The sequence below is a fragment of the Saccopteryx leptura genome, chromosome 3 (assembly GCF_036850995.1).
Source record: "Saccopteryx leptura isolate mSacLep1 chromosome 3, mSacLep1_pri_phased_curated, whole genome shotgun sequence".
Taxonomy (NCBI): domain Eukaryota; kingdom Metazoa; phylum Chordata; class Mammalia; order Chiroptera; family Emballonuridae; genus Saccopteryx; species Saccopteryx leptura.
Window position 1 is genome coordinate 190,727,572 of NC_089505.1, and position 14,689 is coordinate 190,742,260.

At 39.6% G+C, this 14,689-nt stretch overlaps 1 protein-coding gene across 4 annotated transcripts in view; it reads right to left on the reverse strand.

Moving 5' to 3' along the window:
* Nucleotides 1-1,961: 1,961 nt before the first annotated feature.
* The window catches only part of MCUR1 (mitochondrial calcium uniporter regulator 1), a 33,218-nt gene continuing 20,490 nt past the window's right edge, over nucleotides 1,962-14,689 (reverse strand). For 2 of the 4 annotated variants that reach the window (XM_066377091.1, XM_066377089.1), the window contains 3 exons: nucleotides 6,059-6,112; nucleotides 3,265-3,379; nucleotides 1,962-2,038 (listed from right to left, as the gene is read on the reverse strand). In XM_066377091.1, the coding sequence (XP_066233188.1) occupies nucleotides 1,983-2,038; nucleotides 3,265-3,379; nucleotides 6,059-6,112 (225 nt within the window). In that variant the 3' untranslated portion in view covers nucleotides 1,962-1,982. The remainder of the gene's footprint in view (nucleotides 2,039-3,264; nucleotides 3,380-6,058; nucleotides 6,113-14,689) is intronic. The other 2 variants (XM_066377090.1, XM_066377092.1) reach the window with 2 other exon arrangements.

A 14,689-nucleotide genomic window follows, 5' to 3' on the forward strand; every position in this document is an offset into this window, starting at 1 on the left:
CTAACCTCCATATAAGCATGCAATCTACTCCATCAAAAGGAGAGGTCATTGTGTCCAAGGCGGAGGAGGGACAAGGCTGCTCTGTACTGCAAAGAACACTACAGCACAATCAGTGGCCCAAATTCAGTGACAGACTGGTGCAGCTCACTAACACTAGGAGGAATGTCATTTGGAATATTTTTAGCAGATGAAAGAAATGTCACCTCACTGCATATTATTTAAAAAATATTTTATCAGGATATAAGGTCACTTCACTATTTGTCCTTAACCTGTACAAGTTAGTGTTTGCTTTGCCACATAATTACAGTACTTTCTCCCTTGAATGTTCTTGATTTTGGAGGAATGTCTGCATTCCACCCATCAATGTCATCATTTCCAAAATGCTTATTTTCTTCTATGTGCCAGTCATTCAAATAAGGTGAAAAGGTGCTTTTTTTCCAAAATAACTCCATTGTATCTAGAATTTTATTTTAAATATAGAGGTAACATAGATATGAGAATGTCTTAACAACCAAAGACATCAATCAAAATTCAGATGATACCTGGCATGACAGTTCTATCATTTTGAAAGCCTATGATTTGTGCTTGTAATGGAAAAAGCATGCATTAAAGACATCTCTTTTTTTATTTTTTAAAGAGAGAGAGAAGCGTCAACTCATTGTTCCACTTAGTTGTGTACTCTGATTGCTTCTCATATACACCCTGACGGGGGATTGAACCAGTGACCTTGGAGTGCTGGAGGCCATCATTAAGGACATTTCTAGGAAATGCATATAGTATCTAAAGGTCTAGATGTTACTATAGAACAGACTGCCTCCCCTGAATAGAAAACAGAAGATCAGAAGGAAGCAGACCCTATCCCACGCCAAGAATTAGTAAGTTTTCTAGGCAGGCAATGCCATAAGTGGAGTATTATTATAGCTCTCAAATCATGAGGGAGGGGAAGATGGACCAAGTGAGAGGAAGGGAGGGAGAGAAGTGAGAAGCCTAGAGGTACAAGAGTTCCCATTACAGTTACAACACTTCATCAGGCAACAAGATTTTCTATCTGGAAGGCACATAAAAGATAACCCCAACAGTAAATTATTAAGACAATGGGAATGAAAAGGAAAGAGCCTCCCCTGGATGTAAAGTACAGTTGTGTCATTAACATGACAACCAACCTGAGCTCAAACACACCTTAACACAGGGACTGACTGATGTTAAGCACCAGGCAGCATGTACAGAGGACTTGGTGCTCTTGGTTCAGTTTCAGTGATTCTTCAGCCATTAATAATGCCAATGTGGCCTGACCAGGTGGTGGTGCAGTGGATAGAGCGTCGGACTGGGATGCAGAAGACCCAGGTTCGAGACCCCGAGGTTGCCAGCTTGAGCACGGGCTCATCTGGTTTAAGTAAAAGCTCACCGCTTGAGCCCAAGGTCGCTGGCTCGAGCAAGGGGTTACTTGATCTGCTGAAGGCCCGCGGTCAAGGCACATATGAGAAAGCAATCAATGAAGAACTAAGGTGTTGCAATGAAAAACTAATGATTGATGCTTCTTATTTCTCTGTTCCTGTCTGTCTGTCCCTATCTATCCCTCTCTCTGTCTCTGTTAAAAAAAAAAAAAAAAGTCAATGTGCCTTTAAATGGAAACCCCAAATCCTCTATGTGACAAAAGATTTAAATTTTTACAGTTAAACAAATATTTACTGTTAGTATGTCCCACAGGGTATGCCAAGTTCACTGATTCAGCTCAGCAGAGTCTTCCAGGCTCTGTCCACCACCACTCAGCATTACAAAGTTAGCCAGAAAGAAAAGATGAAAGGAGCAATTATGAAATTCCTGACTTCTGTGCCTTGGTTATAAATCCATAGTTTGCATAAAATAAATTATATGCATTAAATAAAAATCAGTGTTGGAAGTTGAAATGGGGGACAGGGAAGGCACAACAATCTGGTATTCTTAAGGCAAAACAATAGAGATCTCTTTAAATAGACATTTTATTATATCCACAGTCGATAAAATCCCAGTGCTACTGTTAGGCATGTAAATACAGACCCTGTAAGAAAAAAATAAGCACAGTGTTAGTTATATTAACAGTTACTTGAGAGAACATCTTTTATTAAGAAAACATAGACACTTATCCACCTATCCACCAAGGGGAAAAAAAGCCACTAAGAAACTTGTGCAATGATGTGCCACATTCCATGAAACACCAACCTATTAAAAAAAACCCGGCCCTGGCCGGTTGGCTCAGTGGTAGAGCATCGGCCTGGCGTGCATTAGTCCCGGGTTCGATTCCCGGCCAGGGCACACAGGAGAAGCGCCCATCTGCTTCTCCACCCCTCCCCCTCTCCTTCCTCTCTGTCTCTCTCTTCCTCTCCCGCAGCCGAGGCTCCACTGGAGCAAAGATGGCCCAGGCGCTAGGGATGGCTCCTCGGCCTCTGCCCCAGGCGCTAGAGTGGCTCTGGTCGCAACAGAGCGACGCCCCGGAGGGGCAGAGCATCACCCCCTGGTGGGCAGAGCGTCGCCCCCTGGTGGGCGTGCCAGGTGGATCCCGGTCAGGCGCATGCGGGAGTCTGTCTGACTGTCTCTCCCTGTTTCCGGCTTCAGAAAAATACAGAAAAAAACAAACAAACAAACCCCACACCTTGAAATCATCGTCTTCAAAGTGTAAATGTATCCAATATTCAAGCCAATTTTTCAATAAAAGTTCAGAATCACAAAAAGTCTGTGATCACAAAGTATATGACTACACATCCTTTAAATTTATGAGCAAAATTTCACTTCTAAATACTATTATAATTTTAAAATATTAACTCAAAATACCAAATTTGAGTTAAAATAATGGCTAATTTTATTTTGTACATGAATCTTTATTCCCTCTTTAGGCTCAAAAATTGCAAATAATTCCTTATGAGGAGGTCACCAACTGAAGCAGAAAGATCACTATCCAAGAGCCTTTCATTTTATCTGTAAATATTCTGTGAATTTCACTTAAATTTTTAAAAAATAACTACAACTCAATGATAGCACCTTATGAAATTTAAGATTCCACTGACTGTAAAATTAGTCACTTTACTTATTTCTAAGAAAAGAACAGCCAATTCTTAGTATTATGATACTCTACTGGAAATTATAAGATGTTTACCAATTTCAAAGATATTAAACTGAAAAAAATGTGTCAGAATCAATGAAATGCAGCACCTGTCTTTAACTTATTTTATAAATTTTATTTATTTTATTTTCAGCTTGTTTTAACTATCTAGATATGAAACAGCTTACCTGCTAAATATTTAATATTATCAAGCTTGTGTGACTCGAGCATGGTTTTGAGGCCGGCAACCTCAGTGTCTATCTTCCTGTCTGTCTGGGTGACGGCCCGATCTTGCTGAGCATGCTTTTAAAACAAAGAGATTTGCAGCATCAAACCACTTGGGATATACCGCCCCCTCTGCTCTCAGTCCCGAGAGTTCCTTCCCAACAGGGCACAGTCAAGGGGAACTGGGGTAAGGTTAAGGAGACTTGGGCTTTAGTCTAAGTTCTACTATCCTCACGCTATGTTGTGATGGTCAGGGCCTTTAATATATTTAGGCCTGTTTCCTTTTGTTTGAAAAAAGGGAGGAAAAAAACACCATTAGCTTTGCCTCCACATAGGCTTTAATAGAATCAAATGTAATAATCTGTATTAAAAAAAGCTTTTGTATATCATAGATTGCTTTACAAGTATGGTTAACATTATGAAGCCAGTCTGTTTTGGGGTGGTTGTTTTTTTTTGTATTTTTCCGAAGTTAGAAGTGGGGAGGCAGTCAGACAGACTCCTGCATGTGCTGGACCTGAATCCACCCAGCATGCCCACCAGGGGGCGTTGCTCTGTTGCGGCCTGAGTCATTCTAGCACCTGAGGCAGAGAGAGGCCTTGGAGCCATCCTCAGCACCCGGGCCAACTTTGCTCCAATGGAGCCTTGCCTGTGGGAGGGGAAGAGAGAGATAGAGAGGAAGGAGAGGGGGAGGGGTGGAGAAGCAGATGGGTGCTTCTCCTGTGTGCCCTGGCCGGGAATCGAACCTGGGATTTCCACATGCTGGGCTGACACTCTACCACTGAGCCAACCAGCCAGGGCACCAGTCTGTTCTTAAAGGCAATAAATATGTCCTATCTTTCCAACGTCCTCTTAATGAAAGGTATACAAAAATGTTTTTAAAAAAGAAACAGAATCTTGGGTAACCTAAAAGCAACAGTGCTGGCCTTGTGTCACTACTTCTTTTCTTTCTTTCTTTTTTTTTTTTTTACAGAGACAGAGAGAGAGTCAGAGAGAGGGATAGATAGGGACAGACAGACAAAAACGAAGAGAGATGAGAAGCATCAATCATTAGTTTTTTGTTGTGACACCTTAGTTGTTCACTGATTGTTTTCTCATATGTGCCTTGACCGTGGGCCTTCAGCAGACCGAGTAACCCCTTGCTCGAGCCAGCGACCTTGGGTCCAAGCTGGTGAGCCTTGCTCAAGCCAGATGAGCCCGTGCTCAAGCTGGCGACCTCAGGGTCTCGAACCTGGGTCCTCAGCATCCTAGTCTGACGATCTATCCACTGCGCCACCGCTTGGTCAGGCTTCTTTTCACTCTTAAAGTATTCTTCTTTTATATAGTTCAAACACCAAGTGTCTTATCATTAGGAGGCTAAGCTATACCAAAGGCCTATTTGTGTTCTTTCCCAAATACAATCCAGCTGAAATAGATATATAGTTACCCCCAAAGGGTGGTAGGTTTGGCTGGTATTATAAAGAGGTTGTCATATTTCATTATTGCATCAAAGCAGTGTAAATACTTCACTAAAAATTATAAGGTATGTAAGTCATTCCCCATGGCTAATAATTCAGGTAATGAATAAGAAAATAAATGCCTGGATGAACCGAGGAATGTTCCAATAGTCTCTGATGGTCTCTTATAGTTTTCAGAGGTCCCAGGTAACATAGGATAGAAAAGAAGTAAATGCAAGCCATAGTTAAAAATATAACAAAAAACAATCTATGTCTATTCACTATATTACTGAGATATAAACTTTTATTAAGATAATTAAGTGTTTGGTTATGTGCAAAACAATCCTATGCTACTCCACTTCCAGGTATACACTCAAAAAAAAAAAAAAAAAAAAAAAAGGAAACAGGGATTGCTATGTTCACAGAAGCATTATACACAACAGCCAGCAGGCAGAAGCAACCTGACTGTCCAGAAAAAGGATTACCAAAAGGTGGTACATTCATACAACAGAATAAGTTCAGCTTTAAAAAGGAAGGAAATTCTGCCCTGGCCGGTTGGCTCAGTGGTAGAGCGTTGGCCTGGCGTGCGGAAGTCCCGGGTTCGATTCCCGGCCAGGGCACTTAGGAGAAGAGCACCCATCTGCTTCTCCACCCCTCCCCCTCTCCTTCCTCTCTGTCTCTCTCTTCCCCTCCCACAACCAAGGCTCCATTGGAGCAAAGTTTGCCGGGCGCTGGGGATGGCTCCATGGCCTCTGCCTCAGGCGCTAGAGTGGCTCTGGTCGCAACAGAGCGACGCCCCGGGTGGGCAGAGCATCGCCCCCTGGTGGGCATGCCGGGTGGATCCCGGTTGGGCGCATGTGGGAGTGACACATGCTACATCATGGAGGGACCTTGAGGACATTACGTAACTGATATAAGCCAGTCACAAAAGGACAAATACTGTATGATTCCACTTATAAAAGGAACCTAGATCAGTTGAATTCATGGACAGAAAGTAAAATGGTGTTTGCGGGGACCGGGGGAAGAAGGAAATGGAGAGTTAGTGTTTGATGGGGAAAATTTCAGTTTTATACGATGAAGAGTTCCTTAGACAGATGGTGGTGATGGCTGCAAAGTAATCCGAATGTACTTAATAACACTAAACTATACACTTAAAAAATGGTTAAAATGGTCATATTTATGTGCATTTTATCACAGTTTTAAAATCCAATAGCACTACACCTGCATATATTTTCCTATAACACATCACTACAAATAAAAGTAACCACACATGACATAAATACAATGAATAAAATGACCAAGAAAAATCATTGTCATTTCTTACCAATGCCACCATTTCTGTCCTCATTTCCAGCAGCTTCCTTTCGTTTAATGAGTACTGAAACAAACACACAGTCAGATTCTGATTACCCCCTCTCTCCCCCTTTTCTAGTGTCTTCTGGTCTCCCTACTTCCAAGAATGTGAAATTGACACTAGAAGTTGCCTCCAGGATAAAGGAGTCTACTTGACTCTCTCCTTTGAGATCTGTTTTGTGAGGTTTCTTATTTATATTCACTCATCACTCTTACCTGGATTTCCTTCATCACCCCTCACCTCCACCTCTCTGCTGTCTTTGTCTTTACACTCCTTGCTAGGATGTCTCTAGAACCCTCCCACTATTACACCAGCATTCTCTGCGACCAATTTAGATGGAGGCTGAGCCATACACATTTTGGGTTTAACAGGAAAGAGTTGAAAAAAGTAGGAAATAATTCCATTTAGTAACTATCCAATCATAACAAAACTTGAAGGCTTAGACAAAAGATAGGAAAGATATAAAGTTGGGAAAAAATAGTTTCAAGGAATATTATTCTGTGACATAGATGTTGCCTTGTGATTATAAATCTATGTAAATAGAAGAAATACAGTGTATCATTACATTTAATTTAAAACAAACCCACTTGGGTGCAGTCACAATCAAGCGTTACTAAGGGAACTAACTAGTTCCACCCAGAATTAAGATGGTACTGTGCCTTTAGCAATAATGTCTGTGCAAAGATTTAGTGCAATTTTGTTGACATTGAGACCAAATCATATGTAACTCCTTAATAGTGAGAATTAGAATTTAATTGAACAAAGGAAAATCTGTAATTTAAGTAAAGAATTAAATTTTTTTTTACTAAATTAAGATTGTTATAGGGGAAAATAATTAATGCTTTGAAGAATCTAGACATGTTCTAGATATATCTCTAGTGAAGTATTATTTTGCCCGGGGGTAGAATATAAAACATTGCTTGTAAATTAAAAAAAAAGAAGAAGAAGAAAGAGAAAGTCCCCCAACTACGGACTAGTCAGTCATAGGACCAAAAATGCTCATTTCTATCTTTAAGTGTCAGGGTTTCAGAAGAGGAGAGAGCTATGCATCATATCACCACCAGAGGGCAATGGAAAACTGGATTTTCTTCATACCTTTAAACTCTGGCCTCAGAAAGTCATTACTGATTCAACCACAAGAGAAAAGAAAAGCCTAAGCCATGATATTGCCATGATTTTTAAAATACATTCCATCTTCATGCATCCCAAAAGTTTCTAGGCCATGCTACTTTTGAAACTGGCTGTAACTATCACCACAGTTAATGTCATTGGCATATTATTACAACTCGATTAAACAAGGGAATGCTTGTTAAATGTATGCTAGCTGTGTAATATGCTACGGTCCTGCACTTTAATCTAAGTTTAGGATGACCAAGAACAACTTCTCAACTAGGTTAGTAAATCCCATAAACTCACTGGTTTTAATCCAAGCTCCCATCCCTTATTTCCCTATCTTCAAAAGAGTTTCTCCTCTTCTAGAATACTAGTCAGATCCTAGTGATCAGTAAATATTTTAGTGATACTAAGTGATTTATTCTTCCTGGTTGAAAAGTGTTTTAAGACTAGAAAGTAACATGAACATTATTTGGTCTAACAAAACTAAGCTGAACTCCTGAAATCTAGAGGCAGTTCCAAAATACAGTGAAGTACTTGTTTGAGTTTCAATATCAGTTTCATTTATCATTATAGCACATTTGGTTAAAAGCAAATTGTGAAAAATGAGAAGACAATGAACAATGTGAGTTCTTGGTTTCTGCATGTGTATCCAGTTCTGTGTTAGTGAAAAACGCTTTATATGCCATTTCTTATTACGCTAGGAACGAAGAAGGTATCTACCAAATGTTATCAAACTCAAATGAAACCTGAGTAAGAAGAGAGATGGGTTAAGAATGAGAGGCAACCCAACACATAAAGATGAAAACATACAACTTATTTTACCCCCATGCTCATAGCGGCATTTACAATAACCAAGGCATGGAAACAACCTAAGAATCCAATGATGGATAAATGGATAAAGAAAATGAGATATACAGTATATATCTCTAGTGAAGTATCATTCTGCCATGATAAAGAAAATATTGCCATAATAAAGAAAATATTGCCATATGGATGGACCTTGAGAGCATTATAATAAGTGAGATAAATCAGACAGAGAGACAAAAACTGTATAATCTCATTTATATGTGGAATCTAAAAAGAAAAAAAAATTTCAGGAGCTCACAGGTATTGAGAACAGATGGATGGTTTCCAGAGATGAGGGATGGGGGTAAGCAAAATAGGTGAAGTGGGTCCAAAGGTACAAATTTGCAGTAAAAAAATAAGTCAGTCCTAGAAATGCAATACACCACACGGTGCCTATAGTTAATAATACTGTACTATATATTTAAAAGTTTCTAAGGGAGTAAATCTTAAAAGTTCTTATCACAAGAAAAAAATTCTTAACCATGTAATACGGTGATGGATATTAACTGGACTTACAGTGCTGATCATTTTACAATATATACAAATATCAAATCATGATGCTGTACACCTGAAAGTAATATACATGTAAATTACATCACAATTAAAAAAGGGTTACCATGAAAGGTCTGAGGTAAAAAAATGTATTTATATGCATTATCTTTGACAGTGCAAGGGCCACAGAGCTGTGTTTCCAGTTTTCTGGGTTCCTGTAAATGACCTTACAGTTACTGCACAGGACACACCCACTTCAGCTAAATTACTTACAACCTGCATTTTGTGGTGTCCTTTTTGGTAACAAATGTGTGGCGCTGCTTGTCCTAATTAAAAGTTTCAATTTAATACAATAGTCATTTAGAATTTTCTTTTCAAAACAATGCAGTGAAGTCATTAAGATTTCTCTATTTAAGAAGAAGACAATATGGAAATATTTAAAAATTGTTGAATTTTGGTATAGAATTTAATATTATTCAAGTCAGATAATCAACTTAACTTTTGTAAAATCAGAACCTGTGGACGTTTAAGTGAGTATAAAATAGACTGAGGTCAAGTTTAGGCCCTGGCCAGGTGGCTCAGTGGATAAAGGGTCGACCTGGTGCACCAGAGTCCTATGTACTCCCCGGCAGGGTACATAGGAGAAGCAATCAATGAGTGTACAACTAAATGGAAGAACTAAGTGAAACAGCAAGTTGATGCTTCTCTCTCTCCCTCCCCCTTCCCCTTTTCTCTCTCTCTGAAATCAAGGGAAAAAAAATGAGTTTAATGTTTTTTGTATTTTTTAGCAAGTGAGTGAGAGAGTGCGTGAGCGCATGAGAGAAACACACAGACAGGAAGGGAGAGAGATGAGAAGCATTAACTCTCATAGTTGCGGCATTTTAGTTGTTCATTGATTGCTTTCTCATATGTGTCTTGACCGGGGTTGGGGGTGGGGGCTCCAACTGAGTCAGTGACCCCTTTCTCAAGCCAGTGACCTTGGGCTTAAGCTAGCAACCTTGGGCTCAAGCCAGCGACCTTGGGCTTTAAGCCAGCGACCTTGGGCTTCAAGCCAGCAATCTTTGGGCTCAAGCCAGCGACCATGGGTCATGTCTATGATCCCATGCTCAAGCTGGGGACCCCATACTCAAGTTGGTGAGCCTACACTCAAGCTGGTGACCTTGGAGTTGTGAGCCTGAGTCCTCAGAGTCCCGGGTCAACACTCTATCCACTGAGCCATCATCTGGTCAGCGAGTTTAATGTCTTTATTAATGTCTAAGTGATACATAATTTAGTATCTCTGAAACAAAAAAAATTCAAACTTATTTGACCAACATTTTAATATTAAGGTTACTTATGAAAGCATCAAATTTAAGCCCTAATCCAAAATATAATTAAAATAAAGAAAAAATTATGTCTAACAGTGATATACAGATAAATATTTAACAGTACTTGTAAACTGTATAGAAATGTAGATTTGACCAAGCATTCCAAACTGCAAAGAATTTAATCCATACTCTATTTTCAGTAAAGAAACATACCAGAGACTTCCTGAAAATGGCCCCGTGAGGAGCACGACCAACAAATCTCCCTAAAATTTCAACAAGTTCATCAGCCACAGACAGAAAAATCTATCCTTGGAACGTCCGGGAGTTCCACACACTGAAGGCAAAGGTAGGGTCGAGCGAAAAATTGACTAAATATATAATCAACCCTGAAGGAAATAAGTCGGACAAAGAAACAACCTGCTTTCCTCACTAAGCTGAGCAAAGGCTGCTTTCACTTGGAACTGAGAGTCGGGAGGAGCTAAGGGTGTGGAGGTAGCTAGGCTGCGGCATGGACATTTGTTCAAGCTGAGGAAAGAATGTGCCTGTGGTGAATCAGTCCATGTGAGCAACCGCCCGCGCACCGCTCCGCGAGCAGCCCAGCCTCCCGCCTACTGCGCTGCGAGCCACCCGGCAGCCTGTGCACCCTGAGAGCAACCGCCCGTGCCACAAGCAGCAGCTGCCAGCGGCGCACGGGGAGTGTGCCAAAGCTAGCTTCCCTATACCCAAGCTTCTCTGGACGGGTGGGGCACCTCACCCAGCCATTCAAGCTAACAATCAAGCGTCGGGGGAGGGGCGCACGGGCAGCTTGCAGTTCTTTTTGGAGAAATTCGGTGGATCCAATCGCTGAAATTAGCTTAACCCACAGGTTGCTCACCTCCCAACTGACCTACGCAGCTCTAACTGACAAGATCTCTCTCAGTTCAGTGATCCAAGACAAGAGGCATGATATTTTTTAGTGCCTCTTGCTAAAGGGGTGGGGGCAACTTCTGATTGGCAGAGCTTTCATACTAAGGGATATATGCTAAAAAGAGGGACATGGCAGATGTTAAGACCTCCTGTACTGCAGGCAGTGACTAGGGCATCTTCTTCCCAGCCAAAACAGGTTACAAAGTGCGGAAACCCTGGGGAGAGTGGTCCCACAGAGTGCTAGGTGTGCTGAACAGGCCTGGAGGCTCATAGAAAGTCACCTTGAGAGCAATTGGCTCCCAGCCCCACCTGATTACACTGGCAGCTCTGACTGCCAGAGCCTTACCCAGAGTCCTGCATTGAGTGGGGATAGAGTGGGGATTTGCCAGCTCTTTGAGCCTCTTACTCCCCAGGCAGAGGCAGCAACAGCCTCATAGCTGGATCATCAGGCTGCTAATTCAGGAAGGAGAGACTAGGAGAGAGGCTCTGGGAAAACGGACTCTCTCATTGTCGGAGCCTGCAAATGCTAATAAGCCTTGACTACCAACAAGACTGAAGCCAAATATATGATATTGCTGTAGAGTCTCATCAACTGCAAATCCCTACCTAAGTGTGCCACAGTGGCAGAGCCTGGGGTACAGAGTCACCGACTAGGAAGAGGGAGAGGAAGGAAAAGGGAAGAAGAAGTTAACCTCTCAAATTCAAGAAAAATCCAGACTTTATAATTTGTTCCACTATTTTTGTTTGTTTCTTTCTTTCATCTTCTTGCCTTTATTAGTATTATTTCTATTTCCTCCACCTTGATCCTTTTATTCTCTGCCCGTCTTACTCTTTCCTTTTCTTGAACTACACTACGCATAAGTGTTTCATTTTATTTATTTTCTTCTTCCTTACTCTCCATGAGGGTTACACTTGAAAAGAGAGGGTTACACTCCAAAACCCTTAACTCTCTCTCTCTCTCTTTTTTTTTCTTCCTTTCCTTTTCCCCTTTTTCTTGTTTCTCCCTTTCTATTAGTTTCTTCCTTTCTCCTTTTAATTTTCCTCTCATTCAATCCTCAATCACAAACAAATTATTTAATTTGGGACTCAAGTTTTTAGGGTTTTTTTGTGGCATTTTGGGTGCTTTTTACTTCGCTTTTTAACTCATTAGCATTCCTCCCAACCCAGGATCTCCATTATATTCAGTCTTTGCTCCACTTAATACAATAGTTGTTTTTTCCCCCCTTTTTCTTGTTTCCCTCTTATCCCTCTCATTATATCTCTTAGTTAACGATCACTTACAAGCAAACCATTTTATACTTGACTCCAATTTTTTCCTTTTTTGTATTTTGTGGATCCCTACTTCCTTTTTTGCCCCTTGAACAGTACACCCCAACTCAGGCCCTCTGTTATAGGCAGTTTTAGTTCCATTTAGCATAATATAATTCACAGTTTACCACGACATTTTCCTAAGGAGGAGGGAAGAGGAGGGGAAGAGAAGAAAGAAAAGGCGAGGGAAATAATAAATTATTATTAGGGGTTTTTTCCAAATTTTTTTCCTTCTTTTTTTTTTTTTTACTTTTTATTCTTTATTAATTCTCATTAGTGCTATCAAAAAGAGCCACTCAGATGCCATTAAGAAAAAGGAAATCAAATATCATGGATACAAAAGATAGAGAAGTAACACAGATAGATGTGGAAAAATCTATGGAGAAAAAAATTTAATATATTGGAAAACTTGGAGCTAAATGACAGAGAATTTAAAACAGAAATCCTAAAAATACTAAGAGATATACAAGAAAACACAGAAAGGCAATTTAGGGAGCTCAGAAAACAACTCAACGAACACAAAGAATATATTACCAAGGAAATTGAAACTATAAGAACAAACCAAACAGAGATGAAAAACTCAATTCATGAACTGAAAAATGAGGTAACAAGCTTAGCTAATAGAACAGGCCAGATAAAAGGTAGGATTAGTGACAAAGAAGACAAGCAACTTGAGGCACAACAGAGAGAAGAAGAGAGAGACACAAAAATTTAAAAAAATGAGAAAGCCCTACAGGAATTGTCTGACTCCATCAAAAAGAATAACATAGGAATAATAGGTATATCAGAGGGAGAAGAGAGAGAAAATGAAATGGAGAATATATTCAAACAAATAATAGATGAGAACTTCCCAAACCTGTGGAAAGAACTAAAGCCTCAAATTCAAGAAGCAAACAGAACACCGAGTTTTCTTAACCACAACAAACCTACTCCAAGGCACATCATAATGAAAATGGCACAAAACCAAGGACAAAGAAAAAATTCTCAAAGCAGCCAGGGAAAAGAAGAATACAACAGATAAAGGAGGGCCTATTAGATGATCATCAGATTTTTCAGCAGAAACTCTACAAGCTAGAAGAGAGTGGACCCCAATATTTATAGCCCTGAAAGAAACTTTCAGCCAAGAATACTATAGCCATCAAAGTTATCCTTTAAGTATAAAGGAGAAATAAAAACATTCACAAATACAGAAAAGATGAGGGAATTTATCATCAGAAAATCCCCACTCCAGGAAATACTAAAGGGGGTTTTCCAACCAGATCCAAAGAACAAAACAAAACAAAACCACAAGTAAAAGCTCCACCAAGAACACAATAAAACCAAATTTAAACTGTGACAACAAAAGCAAAAAAAAAGGGGAGAGGACGGAGACTAACAGTAGCAAAGGATGATGAAGTGCAGATAGAGTACTACAATGAATATGGTAGGTACCCTTTTCATTACTTAATGGTAACCACCCTTGAAAAACCACCACAGAAGCACATGACTTAAAAAAGGTAGCAACAGAGGAAAGAAGTATGGAACACAAACAAACAAAAACAAATGATAGAAAAACAAAAGAGAAGAATCGAACAGATACAAAACTAACAGAAAGCAATTTATAAAATGGCAATAGGGAATCCACAAGTGTCAATAATTACACTAAATGTAAATGGATTTAACTCACCAATAAAAAGACACAGAGTAGCAGAATGGATTAAAAGAAAATCCAACTGTATGCTGCCTACAAGAAACACATCTAAGCAACAAGGATAGAAACAAATTCAAAGTGAAAGGCTGGAAAACAATACTCCAAGCAAATTAGATAAAAAAAAAAAGCAGGTGTAGCAATATTCATATCTAATAATGCTGACTACAAGACAGCAAATGTACTCAGAGACAAAAATGGTCATTTCATAATGATTAAGGGGACACTGAATCAAGAAGACATAACAATCCTTAATATATATGCACCAAACCAAGGAGCACCAAAATATATAAGACAGCTACTTATTGACCTAAAAACAAAAACTGACAAAAATACAATCACACTTGGAGACCTCAATACACCGCTGATGGCTCTAGATCGGTCATCCAAACAGAAAATCAATAATGATATAGTGGCCTTAAATGAAACACTAGAGAAACTGGATATGATAGACATCTACAGGACACTTCATCCCAAAGCATCAGAGTATACATTTTTCTCTAGTGTACACGGAACATTCTCAAGAATTGACCACATGTTGGGCCATAAAAATAACATCAACAAATTCAGAAAAATTGAAATTGTACCAAGCATATTTTCTGATCATAAAGCCTTGAAACTAGAATTCAACTCCAAAAAAGAGAAAAAAACCCCACAAAAATGTGGAAACTAAACAACATACTTTTAAAAAATGAATGGGTCAAAGAAAAAATAAGCACAGAGATCAAAAGATATATACAGACAAATGAAAATGAAAATACGACATATCAGAATCTCTGGGATGCAACAAAAGCAGTGATAAGAGGGAAGTTCATATCACTTCAGGCTTATATGAACAAGCAAGAGAGAGCCCAAGTGAACCACTTAACTTCACACCTTAAGGAACTGGAAAAAGAAGAACAAAAACAACCCAAAACCATCCGAAGAAAGGAGAAAATA